The sequence below is a fragment of the Dendroctonus ponderosae genome, unplaced genomic scaffold, assembly GCF_020466585.1.
Source record: "Dendroctonus ponderosae isolate FM_Combo_2020 unplaced genomic scaffold, Dpon_F_20191213v2 Dpon_F_20191213_1, whole genome shotgun sequence".
NCBI classification, from domain to species: Eukaryota; Metazoa; Arthropoda; class Insecta; order Coleoptera; family Curculionidae; genus Dendroctonus; species Dendroctonus ponderosae.
In genome coordinates this window covers 15,465,434-15,482,563 of record NW_026017110.1, presented here as the reverse complement: position 1 = coordinate 15,482,563, position 17,130 = coordinate 15,465,434, and the positions used below count along the sequence as shown (strand labels likewise).

Below are 17,130 nucleotides of genomic sequence, written 5' to 3'. Positions count from 1 at the left end.
ACGTGAAAAACTTTCGTTGGACGAATTTTCTTGTAAACTTCATATTTACTGAGATATCGCACTTTGACGCACTAATGAGCAACCCTGTATATTCAAGCTGCATATGAAAAATATTTGGGTCCACGTTTTAATGAGTCTCTTAGTATACCTGGTCAACGTAAGGCAGGACAGGACAAGAGGTAAATTATAATCAAATAATTTTAAAGTGGAAGTAAACAAATAACAAAATACTTTCAAACGAGTTGCAATTTCTCACTGTATTTACGGAATATAACATTAAGGATATTTCAGAATCTTTAAATGAATAACTGATGGAGATTTCAAACATTCGTCCAAATTCTTATTTAAATCAATAATTCAAGCCTTCGATATTTTCAATACAGTATTTAGAAAAACATACGAAATTAATTTGTTTGCTTCAGCTTTTATATCGAGCCTTATTAAAGCTGCTAATAATATTAAGAATGAAATGACAGATTTTGTCAGAAAACTCTACAGGCTGCATATTATGTAACAAAATAATTACTAATTAACTTAACTTTGAGAGTAAGTAAGCAAGTATAAAAACTGAATTTTTACAAGATTCGGTTGAGTTGAGCAAAACAAAATGTATTAAGACATAAAGTAAAAAACATAAAACCCTATGCTAATTCACATATAACACTATTTGCTCGTAGATAAGTTCCATATTGGTGAGGGGGATCCATTTTTTCACAAACTGTTTCTTGGGTGTTGTAAAAAGTTTATATGATCATAAATATATATGGCTATATGAGCAAAAATCATTTGTAATTAATCTAAATTTAATAAGTATCCAAATTCTTTTGTTGAAAAATGTTTAAAAAAACTGTATTCTTTTTTCTAACAAAACCTTTTTATTTAATTTATGCCAAGACTTTCAGATCAAATTAAACGAGCAGGTAAAAAAATTAATATTAGGACCCCTGTAGTTCTTAATTGCTTTTTGATAAAAAAAAAACGAAATCAAAATTTTGATAAATAAGTCGATCTTATTGCGAAATAAAAGCACTGTTTATCAATTCGTAATCAGACATGAGGAAATTCTGCCAAAAACTTTTTGAGGCGAGATACTCAACAAACAGTTTGTGTAGAAAAAACTATTTGCTCTTATGTTGTTTATCTGAGGGGATTAAAACACAACGTTGTCAGAAACTTGCTGATCTTTTAAGTATCGGTGACTTCATTAAGTGTAACATAATGTAATTTTTTTGTTCAACAAAAAAAACAAATTGTTTTGTCAACAACTTTGCAAGAAGTTCTGATTACATCTTCGTGTAATCCATCTTAATTGACGGCCTGTTCGTGTAAATCTTCCACTTCCCTTAACATCAATAAAACAGTGTCGTTTTTATCGAACTTTAAATCCGCATAATACCAAAGTTATTCTAAAATTGTGATGTAAAAATTGATGTTGTGCCCGTTTGGAGAATTTCCCCATCACAACAACTCGGAAACAACGTTTTGTTTAAATCATTCAACACCCTACCGTGTAAGCCACAGCTGCGTTATATGCCCGATTTTGTTCTAAGAAATAAAATGTTCGGTAAACAAACCTGTTCTTTTTTCCCCTTTTTCGGATCATTTGATTTGAATATGTCGTTATGGGTGATACTGTTCCGAGATACATAATACGATACATAAAAGAATATTATCTTTGCAGCCAGGACCGTAGGAGTTAAACATTAGGACGTTTCACAGTTAATAAAATCAAGTTTGGATTTTGGATGTCTAAGTTCAATTGAAGATTATTGAGTATAGCAACAAAGGACATTAGAACAAATGAAAAAATAACAAGGTGGTTAACAATAAAACAAAATATTATTGTTCTCCAAACAAAAAATGTGTGCACAAATATTGCAGTGCCGATATTTCAGGCTGTTAAAAGTTCACATTCAATTGGGTTGCAATATTTTTCAGTCAAAGTGCTGAACCGATCCTGTTCCAGTGAATCTGGCTTAATCATAAAGGCGAACCTGGCTTTTCACTGAGTATTAACGTCTAAGCCCATTTACGTAGTAGTAGGCGAAATTTCCGAAACAACTCTACTTTTACTTTATTTTATTCGTTATTGTAAGAGCACTAGTTTCAGGTTCAAGTCACATCTTAGTTTAACAACAGGACTAGGGATTGGTGAAATAGTTATTGTTTTCCAAGAAAAGTATTTTCGTTTTCTTCAAAACAAACGGGACAAAGACTCTACGTATTCTGAAGTGGATTCTGAATGAGCTAAAAGGGCAGTATGATATTCAAAGTAACTATTGTCTCCGTTTGGTTTTTTTGGATTGATTCTCAATTTCAACAAGCGAAAAGCCCCTAATGATACAATCAATATGCAAGATGGCTCACAGTTAAAAACTGCAAGAGTGCATTAGCAGCGAAATGATTCGATGATTTTGATATGTTACACATCAAGGCCAATATTTTAGTTCCCTCGACTCCTGCACCTACACCCTTCTCGTTTCTTTAAGTATTTTCTTTAACTTTTCCCTCTCAACTTTTTTTTAAATTAAATGTGACTTATTTACTCAATGGTTTGGCACAGTTGCATGCTACATTATAGAAAAGTTCTTCTGAACTGCTAAGAGTAATCAAATTGCACTGAACATTAAGATCAACATCATCTCACCTGAGTTTCTTCCTGAATAGCCTGTGATTATGTTTATGAATTTCTGCAGCAGGCCACATATGGTTACATGATATTAATGTGATGAAAGAAAGAGATTTACTAAGCACACACCAAATTTGTACCCGTTTAAAATTGAGTATGCCGTTTTTTCTCTCAATATCTCATTAAAAAGTAGGCAATAATATTTACACATTTTTTTCTAAAAACTCCTGTATATCCTGTACATTATTTCTAAAGCGCAGCCGGCACTTTGCATATAAGCTAAAAAGCTTCATAATGGAATATCATGTCGTCTTGTGCAATGATTATTGTATTTGAAGTGTTCACATGACATTAATTCGGACCTACTGGTCTTATTATCGCCACTCATTTGATCGCAAATGTATTAGATCATTCGAATGTTATTTCGATTGAATTGAAGTGCTAAACCATCAATTGATTGATTGATTATTGATTACGCATTTTTAAAATTCGAGGACAACCCATAATATCTAAATGTCTCGAGCTACAATACTATATTTCAAATAATAGCTTAAATATTTTATAATTACAGGCAAAGGTGGGTAACGTAATTCACACAAGCTGACAGAATCTTTAATGTGAAACAATTTCAGTATCTGCATGTTTCATTAATGCTCCCTTTTGTCCATTTTGTTTTATCACTCTGTTTTACTTTATAATTAACTGTCTAATTATTTTTGATCTAATTTATTTAAGAACTATGCGCTGTTAAATTGATATCGATCAAAAGTGGGTCTAGTATAATCGTTTCTACTAAATACACCAGAAAAATGCATCTATCGAAGCTTTCAAAGCTCCTCATCAGATCCCTGCCAGGATAGGACGCTTTGATAGGAAAGGTTGAGACGTCCTCGTCAAAGCAAATAAATTCTACCCATATGACTGGAGCATTCCCATTACCACCCTTAGACACGCGTAAGGGGAGGTGTCCGCTGATGTTAGGGTGAGTTATTTCGGGTTATTGACCTACGAACACACTGACTTCGGGAGATTTTTATCTGGGTCATGTTATTGACACGCATTTCTTGTACCCCCGTAGGGATGTAAATTTTCCTGCGCTGGCAATAACTCACAGATCAAAAGCAACATTGGTATGCAACAGAATGTGAAGATTTGGTTTGCCAGATCAGGGTTGTTTTACGGTCATTTAGGCAAAACCATCTAGCGAACTTAATGTTCTTAAACTTACATTATCTAAAGTCCACAGGGCTTGAAAAGCCCAACCGCTATACCCTTTTGCAGAACAACTGCTAGATTAGGCTACAAGCTTTGATTAGATCCTTACAAGCCACCGGAACATTTTACATAACGTTTGGAAAATTTTACTTCGGTCACATTCATATTACATCTATATATTTTTCCTTAAAACTAATCCAGATCAAGGACCGTCACAATATTGTTATTTTACTCAAAGTGTGCTCAGTAATTTCATTTTTAATTTATTCTTTTGCACAGAGTTTTCTGGGTATCACTTTCCTTTCCTTTTCAGAAGAAATAAATTTCTCCAAGAAATCATTTGCTGAAGCCTAGAGTTTTCAAAAACATTAAATATATGTTTTAGTGCACTAATAGTTTATAATGAATAATTTCATATTTTATACTATTTTTGTCCCAAGGAAAGTTTTACAACTCACTTTGCTTATTTGACAAACACATTTCCTTTTTCTCTGCTTCCTCTTTCATTCTTTCCTTTCTTCATCTTTATATTTTTCAGTTTAACATCAAATAAAATAGTTCAAAATTTATCATGAAGGATTTGATGCAAAGATATCTGAAATCTGAAAAATCTGGTTATATGCAAAGACATCTGTTTTTCGACTAGCCAAGGCCAGTATTTTGTCTTGCTTCCGAAAGTGCAAATAAAAACGTAAAATTTTCTTTTTCTTCTTTCTTTCTTCTTTTCTGTTTTTTTTTTGCTTTTTCTCTTTTTTACTTTTACTAGATCCATTTGGGGGCTCACATACTCAGAGCTTCGGTATTGGCTTCGAGTCTATATCGTTGTCATATGTTTACTATTTGAAATATTTAATCAAAAAAATTAATTAATTTGTCAACCTTTAAAAACAAGTCAGCTATAGTAAGTCATTGACGTGTTTTTCAGTTATTTTGGTTTCGAAATGGGAAGAAAAATTGTAATTAACTTTAGCTGAGACACTGTTAATTTTTCGTCTAACCGTTTCCGTTAAAAAAAATGTCGTCTTTAATTATGAACAGTGAGTGACAACAAAATCGAGCATTTGAAAATCTCAATCCTCAAATACATATAGGCAAATAAAAACGTCTTTCCCGCAGCTCAGAGAGTGTTTATCCCGACTCGGTAATTGCGAATGCCACTCAACAAAAATCCAATTTAAATTTGGCTTTTGCACTTTATAGGGTCGAAATACAACAAAGTTTTATTAAATATAAACATCTGAAATGCGGGCATGGGGACAACTCGAAAGCATTTTATTTGCCCAATTTTTTCGCCGCGAAATTCTTTAATTAAAGTTAGATAAAGAAACTGATTGAAATATGAAGGTGCGAGGTAAATTGCTAAATAACTTTGGGAAATGCCCTTTTGGAAAGTGTTCGGAAGAAGGATTTGCGAGCTGAAAGTGAGTGCTCTTGCTTAAATTGAGTTTTTATTTGCCTTGATTAAGGCCATGCGCGCTAGGTTGAGAAAACTGGTTTCACTGGAAACTTTTGGAGTGGGCCTCTTTTAATTATTTGCATGGACGTTTTAACCCTCACAAAAAACTATCGTTAAACAACAGCTCTGTTGACAAATGGCTTAAAATTGTAACTGAACACGAAACGTAAACTAAACTGCTAATTATCAAAAAGTTATAATTTAAATAATAATTTTTATAAGTTTCAAGTACAACTCCTGCAACAAAACCCGTTTGTTCTAAACGTGAAGGAATTCTGAAAATAAAATTAACTCTAACGCGCACATGCATAATCTAATTATTAGCGTGATGATGCTGAAATTTAAATCCGAGGAACGGAATTTATAGAAAATATAATACTCCAAAAACAATGTTATGTCCGTGACTGTTCCACGAAAGCCCCGAGAGTGGCCACTTTGGATATAATTAGATTTTCAGATACGCCGGAATTTGTTGGTGCAAATATGTGACGGGAAAAAGGATTGCGAATTGCATGGAAACTGAAATTAAGCGAGCTATTAATATGTTTCAAATCAAAATACAATAAAATGCTTTGTGTGGAAAAACTGAAAATTGTATTATACATTTACTCAAATTTGATCAATCACAAATAGAAATTAGTTTCTGGTTTATACGTCCACAAGTTGCATCGGACGTTTACTCAAATCTGCACTAATCATCCTCAAAAGCTTTCATCTCTATCCGCTCCAGAATTATTCATGTTACGTGTTAAAATGAGACCACTTTGCAGTTAAACCACCATGTCGCTTCAAATGGATGTTATAACACACATTCGAATAATTTAAAAAGCGAACTAAAATATCCCCCCGAAGAATACGAAAAAGTACGCTCTGAAAGGCCTTTCAGAGGACATATATGCACTGGAAAAGGCACATCATTCCTCAGAGCATATTATTCAATTCAATTAATTTGAACTCGGAATGCAGGGATATTCGAATAAGTGTACACTTATTCACTTAAGTGATTCCCTCATCTGCAATTCAATATCTCGCTTCTGTCAGTTTAGTTGTTGCCGCGTTTCCACTTCGTAGGCAATGACAAATTGGATGAATAAGAATGGAAGCCAATAAGAATTTCAGATCTCACCGGTGCATTATATCTTCTTTTATCAACGTAACCCCAAGCGCAAAGCCAAATAAGCAACGATGTAATTTGTCAAACAAAGGAAACCGTCTTGTCTAGTTTCCAGGCTAATATAATTTGCTATTTTTCCGCATTTTTTACAAATGCTATGAAAATTTTCGAGAATCTAGTTTAATGGTGAGATTCACTAGAAGCTCAATCGTTGGGAACTTGTCAAAAAACGCAGCCTTTCATGAGTTTCCAGGAAAAAACGATTTAACAATGGTATTAGTCTGTGAAAACGTATATTTGACCACCAATAACAAAGCATTTTGCGGTTATCGTAAACAGGAAAGTTTCGCTTCCACCCAACAAGAGTGGAAGATTTCTAAAAAGTACTTAAAGCTCAAACATATTTTTGGCTGGATTGCAAATCTAGGCCTGTAACTTGAACAAACGCAAAGACTTTCTATTTTAGATAATGTTTTAAATCAATTACTGATGTTTATTGATACAACACAATTTGATAGATTGATGTTCATATTTTTCAAAACCTTTCTGTTGGGTGTTTTCAAGCGGCAGAAATTCCTCACGTTTTCTTTTGAGATCTGGTAGCAAGTTATATTTTCCTTTATAAAGAACTAATTATTTATAAAAAATAATAAATAAACTGTCAAATAATTCGTTAAAATGTGATTTCTTTGTTCCGCATGTTGCAACCATATTTCAGCTGTTTAATTTTTTTATTTACTTTGTAACACAGAGAGAAATATAGATTTATATCCAACAATATTCAGAGATAATATTATTTTTAAATTGTACACTATATAAATAATTCATCACTGGAAGCTTCTGGTTTTGTTTGAAAGTATAAACCTTTATAGAAACATCGATATTTTAAATCGCGTTTCGAAATCCAATCTCATTCCACAGTTTTCGGAGTAACATTTTAATATTTGCCAAAGTGTTAATAATGTAATGGAGTTCAGTTAACGCGAGAAAGAACAGCAAATTGTTGAGTTTCCAACTAAATAACATGCTTTAATAAAATGTTTAAATGGAGGTTTGCAGGCATCAAAATTGATGTTTTCGATTTGATGTTGTTTTTTGCGACCAGTAGATGAATGAATAGTTCGATGATGTATATGTAAATGTAAATATATTGCTAATAAAACGCCGCTTCAGCTTTAGATTCAATCGAGATCTACTTTTGGATTCAATGCATATTCTTTCCTACTGGTGATGAAATGATCCTATTTGATATCAGTTTGAAATCAATCCTTAATTTGCATTTTTTCAAATAGCAGTTGCAACAAATCGGATTTTTTTTACAGTAGAACATTCACCTTCTACCAGTTGAGGGATACAGTTTTATAGTGAAGCAAATACTAAAATATAACGAACCAGTTGGGAATTCATCTATTGTTACCTATTAACCTGAAACTTTGATAATATTAATGGCAATTGAACCGGAAACTGGAACGCACGATTTGGAACTTTCCTCCTTATCGAGATCCAAGAATTCGTAGTTTTGCCCATTGTAGCTATACAGAAAATGCGCATATAGCTCTCATTCTTTTTAAGCTCGGATTATCATTTTAATCTCTTCATATTTAACGAATGGCTGGATTGGTGAAAATTATTATTTAGAGAGGTTTGGTTCTGTTACGCTGGTACTTTTTTGTTTTTTTTTTATCGTCCATATTGCTGTTTACCTAGAACAATGAATATTAGATTATGTTAATTTAAAATTACACAATCTTTTGGATGTAAAAATTATCTTTAAATAATCATAAGCAGAGGGTTAATTGATTTGAGGGTTAGTTGATTGTTTGTTAACTTTTTAGTATTTTTAATTCTTTGACATATCAGAACACCAAGTGGCATAAAAATATTGAATTATTAACATGCTCATTTTCGTTTATTTGCCAGTAATTCAAATTAGTTGCAACGGAAACACAAATTCGTCATTTGGAAACCCTAAGCTTTGTTGATTAATAATGTCCCAAATAAGCGCCCAATTTTTTTTGTTATGTTTACGTAAATTGAGTTATTAAATTATGATTTTGACTGAGTGAACGAGAATGTAGGGAAAGGTAAAGCAATAATTTTTGTGATGACTATGGAATTGAAAGTGTAAAGGATGAAGCATTTGACCAACTGAAAAAATATACTGATGATGATTATAATGATAAGAAACCCAGATAAAAAACGTACATGTATGTTACTAAATTTATGAAGTTGCAAGATATTTGAGAAACTCTGTAAATAATGGCAACTAGTTTTCAAGTCTAGAGTAATTCGACTATCTAATTATTGTGGAAGCCTTCTGAAAGTATCGTCATTGTTCAAAAACTCATTACGTCCGTTCTGGTTTTGTGCTTACAGCTAATTACATGTTTTCCTGTTTAAAAATGTACTAATGATTTCAGGTATCACCACACACAAAAATCGAATAGATATAAATCAGGTGACTTTGCTGTGGCAACCATAAATTTCTTCCAATGCGAACAAAAAGTTTTGGTCAAAAATCCAAAACTGCACTGCAAGATCTTATCAACTTGTGTAAATATTCTGCGGGAAATGTAAATAGTCTTCCCCATTTACCACATTTAGGGGCTTATTTGGTTTCTCAAGTCCTCGTAGATTATTTGGAAGAACTCCCATACAAACATTTATATGAAATCTAGCTTCATGTTTCGTTATTCATCACTCTTACGGTATGAGGGGTATCATCAACATTCAAGTACTAGTGGAAAAATATTAAGCATTAATAGAGCATTAAATTTCTTAATTTTGCATTAGGTTCGACTTAAGTAAATCAAAGTTTGAACTATTTTAAAAGGGAAATAATAGACAGGGTGGTCCGTAATCAATGTATCATACTGAAAATGCGGATTCTAGATGTTAAAATATTAGGACTTAAGCAACCATGATTTAGCAACCATATTAAGATACGTACAAATTAGTTTCATAATTCATGCAAATATGATTGAAATTTCGCAAAAAGTCGGAATGGTGAGTTTTTGGTAGTGGAAAATGCGAATTCAAACTTAGTTTTACGGTGTCTGCTAGAGATTTCTTTGCACATTTGTTTGGCTATTCTTAATCAACCTTTTAAAGGAAAGATATAGCGACTTTGAATAACGCATTTTGAACATGTTCTATATGTTTGTTAGTGATAAAGAATTTGACTCAATTTATTTCGCGAATTTTCAGCGATTTTAGAATTTGATGAAATAAATTGCCAGCTCGTATAAATGGTCAAAAGTACTCACGATTTTTGTAATCAAGTTTCCCAGACTTATACATAAATATCAAAATTTGGCATTGAGTATTTTTTTAATGTTTTCATAAAATTCTGTATATTTATGGTTCAATACTACGAAAGTAGTGTTGAAATCGCCGCCATGCATCTCAATGTCGCGAGTTCAAAAGTCGAGACGCCCCCTGGTGGCTCAACTTTTAAGGTTTAATAACTACAAGTTAAGGAATAATTTTACACGTGTTTACGTCTGATTGTGATTTGTTTTGATCTAATCAACTTTTGCAAGCTTTTAAAAAAATTGGAACAGATCGAAAAGTGTGTAAGTTTGTTTTATGTCATAAATGTCATCAACTCCAATAAATAAACAAGTCTGACAAGTGTCCACTGTCACAAGACAACGAGTATTTTGACGTTTCCCAGAGCCACCATCGGAACTCGCGAATTCTTATAAAATAAGACGTAGTATCGTTTCTGCTATGATCAGCATGATTTAAGTCTAAAAGAAGCCACAGCAGAAAAGAGCATTTAGTCATTAGATGTTTGGTCAGAGTCATAAGTCGTAGTTAAGGTCAGGTTGCAATAAGTTTCAGTTGCAAGTAAAATCTGCATTGTTTGTATTAATTTGGAAACAAATTGTTTTTCAAAAGCAAACTTTCAAATTACTCAATAACATTATACTCAGCAGATATTCGAAGCAATCATTACATTATTAGCAGATATGTCTTATTCTTACGATGATCAATTCGATAAACTGCGTTTATTCTACCAACACAAAAAAATGCATTGGCCACGAGAAAAGAATATATAATATATAAGAGAACATCTGTTATTGAAGATGAAGAACTTCTTATCCCACAAAAATCGCCCCCAAGCACTTTTTCTCAATGAAAATTTTGATGTCGAAAATGTCTGAGCTGGCCCCTTAAACGCTCCCACTTGAGGACTTTTGAGTCTTTTCTCTGGGACAATTTAAAGAATATTGTATATAAAAGTTACAAATGTTGATGATTTACGCCTTAGAATTCGTAGTGGACGCAGATTATAATTCCATTAATATAAATCATAACCAATTTCAATAAAACTATTAACAATTATAGAATAAATTTGGAATTGAAGCAGGAACTTCAAGGGTCCTCTATATCGTAACCAAGCAATATTTTGACAAAGGGTTGCTTGGCTAAATCCCCTTATTTTGACATCTAGAATATTCAGTTACACCTGGTACATTGTCTCGTGCCAAATATATTCCGAGGCTTTTCAATTATTTCCATCCATTCTATTCAGTCAATATATTCCATTAATTGCGCGATTTTTCGTAATTGTTGATTAAGTCCCTTAGAAATGTATGTTTTTGGTCGAGCAATGTAAATGCATTTATGCATATGATTTATCGAATGAAAGTTTGAATACACCTACGGACTTAAGACAGAGGAGGTCAGATTATTAAGCTCTCACTCTACAGTTGGCGAGCTTTGAAGCGATTGAAAATAAAGCCAAACAAAGAGCAACAGTCGTTTTTTGTTGACTGCAGCGTATCCTTGACGGCGTCCTTTATTGAATGGATGAGCAGGAGCGCGCGTAAGATTTCCATCGTTCCCAAGCCCGATAGAGGCTCTATCTCTTTGACGACGGCTCCCGATCGATGTGACAGCGTGGAGGAGTGCGTGAGGCGGTCGCGCGCGATTGGTCCTGCGTTCGGCTGCGTACGGTAAATACGCTCGTTTCCCTTCAAAGGGCAGACGGCGTTGCGTAAACCCTCGCACTTCGATACAGGCAATCCTGTCGCGCGTCCAGACGCCTGTCCGAGCTCGTCTGCCTGTTTTACGATCCCGAACCGACGTCGACGTCGTTGCAAACACGCCAAGTTTTTTCACATTTATTGCGCGTTTGCACACCGACTATAATACTCGGAAACTTTTCAAACTTCATTGTTGACGACTTGTTGATCGTTTTGTTTGTTGTTTTTTTCCCACCCGTTTGTTGATTCGAAACCGGGACATTACTTTTTCCATATGGTGCAAGTTTTGGAAATGGTGCGCTCCAACTCTATTGAGTATTCTAACCAAGTAAGTTCACTCTAACCTTGTCAAGCCTGTGATTGTATATTATTTTCTTTTTTCCTCATTCGTCACATCATCTGTAATTTTGCTTTCCTAGGGGAATGGATCAGGGATTAATATCACTTAGTGGCTATTTCGCGCAAAATATTTTTTTTTTGATTCAATGTACGATAATCCAAGACTACGTATACGAGACCAAGACCAGGACCAAGTTTTGGCCTTAGTCTTACTTGACTCATCCCCGTTTTTTTTTTAATATACTCTTAGTCTCCTTATAAATCTCTCCACTTGAGAAGCTGGTGCTTTGACAAACGTATCTATATCTCTAAAACGTGAATTAAAAGCAGCATTTTAATTATTAGATTACCTATATGAAGACATGGATTTCAAAGAAACTCGGGGAATAAACTCTGTACATGGAAAACAGTTACGTGTATTTTTTTGTTTTTGAAAAACGATTTCACTCAAATATTACATTATATTCACTTTTACTGATATTTTCACTCGTGCAAAGCAATAAATCGCAAAAAAATCATATAATTCAAATTGAATCAATGGAAAATACGTTCATACTGACCCTGCATGTGCGGGTTAAAAAACTGGATAAATGGTGTGAGTTGTGGGAAATTTAATTGCCAATTCCCTGCTGTCTTGTCGATTTGATGGTTTTTACCAAAAAATAGCAATAGTTTTTTTGTTTCATTCATTTCGGTTCTGTGTGAACTGATTTGATAATGTGGAACTAAATGTTAATAGGAATGAAAAGTTTTTCCGAAATTATTTACAACAGTTTCCAAATTTAGCATTGTGTTGATTTTAATAAAATATTGCAAAAATTATTATAACCACAATATTGGATCGACGACAAGTTAAATTATCAATTCAAATACTTTGAAAAATATCTTGCAAAGCCACTTTGAAGTACAGAGACATCTCAGTATCACTGCTGCTGTACAACAAAAAAGGTGGACATTTTATTTTTTGTTTACTTTAGAGAATTACAAAAAAGTGGTTTCGTTTTTGAATTAGAAAGTTTCCTTTTTGTCGTTTTATTCATTTCTTTATTTGAGCTTAGTTTTCACTTTGACGCTAATGATTTTGGGCCTGAGGAAGAATATTTTCCAATGTTTTCAAATGCGTTTGATAAAGCTGCAATATGTATTTAAAAATGCAAAATTTACTAGACATTTGTTGCTGTAAATTTCCGCTGCAAAATTAGCCAACTTATAATAAGGCTACTTCCAAGCGTTTGCTGAAGAACCTTTTATAGAATCTTTGTCATTGTCTTTAGTATTTTACTACTGATTCTTTGCATAGCTTTGTTAGTTTACTTAATAGCAGTTTCGGACACTATTAAGCTAATTTACTCGTAAATATTGGGCTATTTAATTGAGCACTGTCCCTTAAGTTAGATAGCCTGTCATCCTAGTCACTGGTCGGTTTTCTCAGTTTAGGATAGTTTTTTAAATATTTTGCGGAAAACGTCGCCGTCAGTTTAATACCATTTCTAAACTTTCAAAATGTTTTAATTACTGCCTGCCAAAACGAAAAAACGTGAACCTATTTCACAAAAAGCGTGTTTTAAAAGTGCAAAAGTGAAAAGTTTAAATGTTAAAAGATATTCCTCATACTTTTTGATTAGTTAATAATTCGAATTTGATTGCTTAGAAGCACATCGAGTTGTCCAATCAACCAACGATTATTTCAGTCATATGACTTAAACCTTAAAGCAGGTTAATTTTGTTGCACGCATTTTGCATTATTCCTTAAATCGTCGCCCTGAAACGTTAATTCACAGGATCTTGGCGGCAAATTAACAGGTCGGGCATGTATTATGCGATTTAATGGACTAATTTCGGAAATGTTCATTGTGCTTGCACAACTTCATTAATCATTCTGTGGTGAGAAAATATTCAAGACATTCTAAAATTGTCCTAGCACGTAATTTCTTGTATCTTTTTTTTAACGCAATTGGATATTTATAAAAGTTTAACTGGGAGCAGTAACTGATAATTTTTCTTAGGGACGCAAACATATAGTTTTTTCTCATTTCCAAGTTCGGTTACAATAAGCATCGCTTTAGGCTTTAGTTAACGTTAACTCTCATCACAAATTGTGATTTTCTAATTCAAATCAGGCAATTCTTTATCCATAAATCGTTGCAAAAAGGTTATATTTTGAAATGGTTTGCGCTCATTGCTCGAAAGTCGCATTTCAAGAATCAATGAAGCTGTCCCTATACAAAAGTGTCTCAACTTTTTCGTTATTTATGTGCTAGATTCTTCTCAAATGAAAAATATGGTTTGAATACACCAACTTTGAGAGAACGATGTACACTGTCAACGTATTTAAGAATTCACTAGTATTTAAGCAACTAATTGAGAAAACAATTGAACAAAACAAAGACTACAAAGTTGACAGCTGAAAAAAATATCCAAATTCCTGTTTCAGTATTAGTACTATTTAGTAACCAAACACCTTAGTTCTAGGATATATTTGAAAACTTACTATGAAATAATTGCATTTTCGGGGACATCGCCAAGTTAGTTAATCGTTTAGCCCTCTATTGTCAGAACGAATTTCAATAAATACAAAAATCTATAGAAAGCAAACCTTTCATTAGTAAATTTTAGATATATGACAAAAAATATTCATTGAATCGGTTTAAAAATTCGTGGATTTTTGCATAGATTTATTCATGGATTTATTTGCATACGAAAACGTTTAACATTTACAGGCTTTTGCGCGAACGTCAACTCGTGATAACATTCAAATTTACTCTTTTTTAGTTAATATATGTGTAGCACATGAAAATTTTGCTTCAATTAGTTTCAATTGCTGTTAGTTTTTTTATCAGTTCCCTATTATTTTTTTACGAACGAACCAATATGTATTTGTGATTTTTAATATAATCGGGCTTCATTGATATTTCCATTGTCTTAGGAAATAAATATCAAAAAATGATGAATTTATGGATATGTAATCTACTATGTATTTGCTGTTGCCGATGGCGTGTTTAATGAGTAAATTAACAGCAATTAATAAATGATGTAGATCGACTTTGTATGTGGGTTTAAACCCAGAAATGTCCATAATTAAGTCTGGAAATGTAGCATAAATTGCTCAAAGAAACGTTTAGTGTCTCGATGATAATATCGAGTTTCGAACCAAGTTTGTCATTCCCGCTCATTATAGTGAATGCGCAATGATGAGACTTACGCTCGCATAATGCTTCACTGCCAACTTTCATGAATAAAGAAAACTATCGACGATGAATTTCAAACGACTCACTAGTCAATGTTTTATTTTCCTTCTATAATACTTTGTGTTCCATTTCCATAAGGAGATGCTCCTAAAAAACTAAAAAGTTGTAACACTTTTTCACATGTCATATTTTAGTGAAACTCCCCCTTTTCCATTGTCTTCTTATTTTTTGAAAAGTATTGCTATGTTTAAATGTCATCCGAAATTACATTGCAGAAGAGTGAGGCCCTCGTGCTTGGGACCCCTCTTAAAAAATGTTATCCTCCTTGATAGAAACACGGGAAATAGCATCCAGCAAATTAAAATTTATCTTATAAATGGCTTTGTCTGTGTATCCAATGGAATGGTGCCCGGCTCTAATCTGATATTTCGACTATTTTAAGGGGGTTTGAGGAATTTTCAGTGATTTTCAACCACCAACAACAACGGATTTACTTTTGAGGTCTATTAATGATCTTCTTTATTAGGGGTTTTCTGAAAATGTTTGAAATTCAAGTTAACCGATTTTTTTCCCAATGTCTATCTAGAAATGAGAAATAGAAAGAATGAAAGACAGAGGCTTTAAATGTTTCATTTAACTTTTTTTTTACAACATTTTCTAGTTGGAAGCTTCTAAGTTCATCGGTTGTGAACTTATTATTTTGGCTGCTACTTCCAATAATGGTTTCAACGAAACGTTGATCCGGAGGTATTAAAAATGAAGATCAAATACTGGAATCCATAATATGATGCGATTTATGGGGATAAAGACAGCTTTTCTCGTAAAAAATCTCAAATTTCAAATCACAACGATCTTATCTTTTGTCGTTTTCAAATTTCGAAACCTGAATTTCAGCTCTTGAGCTCTTACCGTTTTCACACTTCTGTTTTGTTATTGAATCCTTAAGAAATGAGTAACTTTAAATTAGGTTTGTTTAAATCTAGACTGTTAATTCTGCGTTTACAAAATTCGCGGTTAATTAAACAGTAATTTTCCGTTTGGAATTCGAATAAATATAGGCAAACTGTATTATCCAGAGCGGCTAATTTCCAAGCCACTGTGCCACAAGCCGCTTTGCTAACCGTTGTGGTGTGCACCAATTCTCCCCAGTCAACACTTATGACATTGTGAATTGGCATGTAAGTTCTGTTGCAACAACGCGAACTCAGTTAATAGTTCAACCAACCGATAGTCAGTTGTAATGATCAAACAACTACACACTCAGTGTTTCTCATCCGTTAACAGGTTATTCCGGATAAACATCAAACACCCTTGCTGCATACTGGTTACAGATAAATAGCAAACCTTAGGTTGAGGCACATTCGCATTTATTTCACATATCAGTTGAATTTCTCATGGAATTAATTGGTTGAATTAACGGGAATTCGACTAGTTGTGGCTGATGGCAACTAAAAATAACTCCGCCAAGAGAATTTGTTAAAAACCACTCGTAAACCGTTCAAGCCGGTATTAAAAATAACTCACGTGGATCAAACACATGTTTATTTCCCACTTGAGCTGTGTTTACATCCGCGTGCAATGTGTGTTGTCGTTTTGTTTATGCCTGTACGGATAGTGATATTGTAGAAATACATGATTGGAGCACAAACACGTTCCTACTTTTTACATCTGTTGCCTTATTAGATCCGATGCCATTAACCCGATCGTTATAAACATCAGAGCAGCACTACATGAGCTAGAGATATTATTGTTGATTGCTCTATTATGTTGAAAGGGTATTGTACAGGGTGAAGTAATTTGTATGCCTCTTTGCAGATTTGCAGCGTTAGCGAGCTTTTGAAATGGACGTTTTTGATTCTTTTATGTAAAAGATCATTCCCAAAGTTAAATAAGAAAACAGTTAGTTTCAGTTTTTGGCATTTTGGCAAAGTATATGCCATCAGTAATGGCATACTCAATTTTCTTTTTAACGTACATTTCTTAGCGGCAGCTTTTATACTCGTAGTTAACAAAATTCCCTATAGACGCATCGATATTAGACATCATGTGCGCTGTTTTCTGAAAACAGCACTTAAACAGATTCGTGGAAATTGAAAACGCCAGAAAAACGTTATTAGGCCTCCGTTCTCCTTAGCTGACTGAATAAATGCAATTAAGCCGAGAAACTTTAAAGGGAGTTTTGCTAAGAGAAAGAG

General features: G+C 33.4%; 1 protein-coding gene across 11 annotated transcripts in view; it reads left to right on the top strand.

The window, feature by feature from the left end:
- Positions 1 to 17,130, top strand: part of LOC109541487 (CUGBP Elav-like family member 4) — a 350,630-nt gene that overhangs the window by 241,698 nt on the left and 91,802 nt on the right. The window contains exon 1 of one of the 11 annotated variants that reach the window (XM_048661809.1): positions 11,375 to 11,736. The exons of the other annotated variants lie outside the window; for them this stretch is intronic. Within the exon in view, the coding sequence (XP_048517766.1) occupies positions 11,683 to 11,736 (54 nt within the window). The 5' untranslated portion in view covers positions 11,375 to 11,682. Of the gene's footprint in view, positions 1 to 11,374; positions 11,737 to 17,130 lie in introns of those variants that run through there. 11 annotated transcript variants of the gene reach the window in all.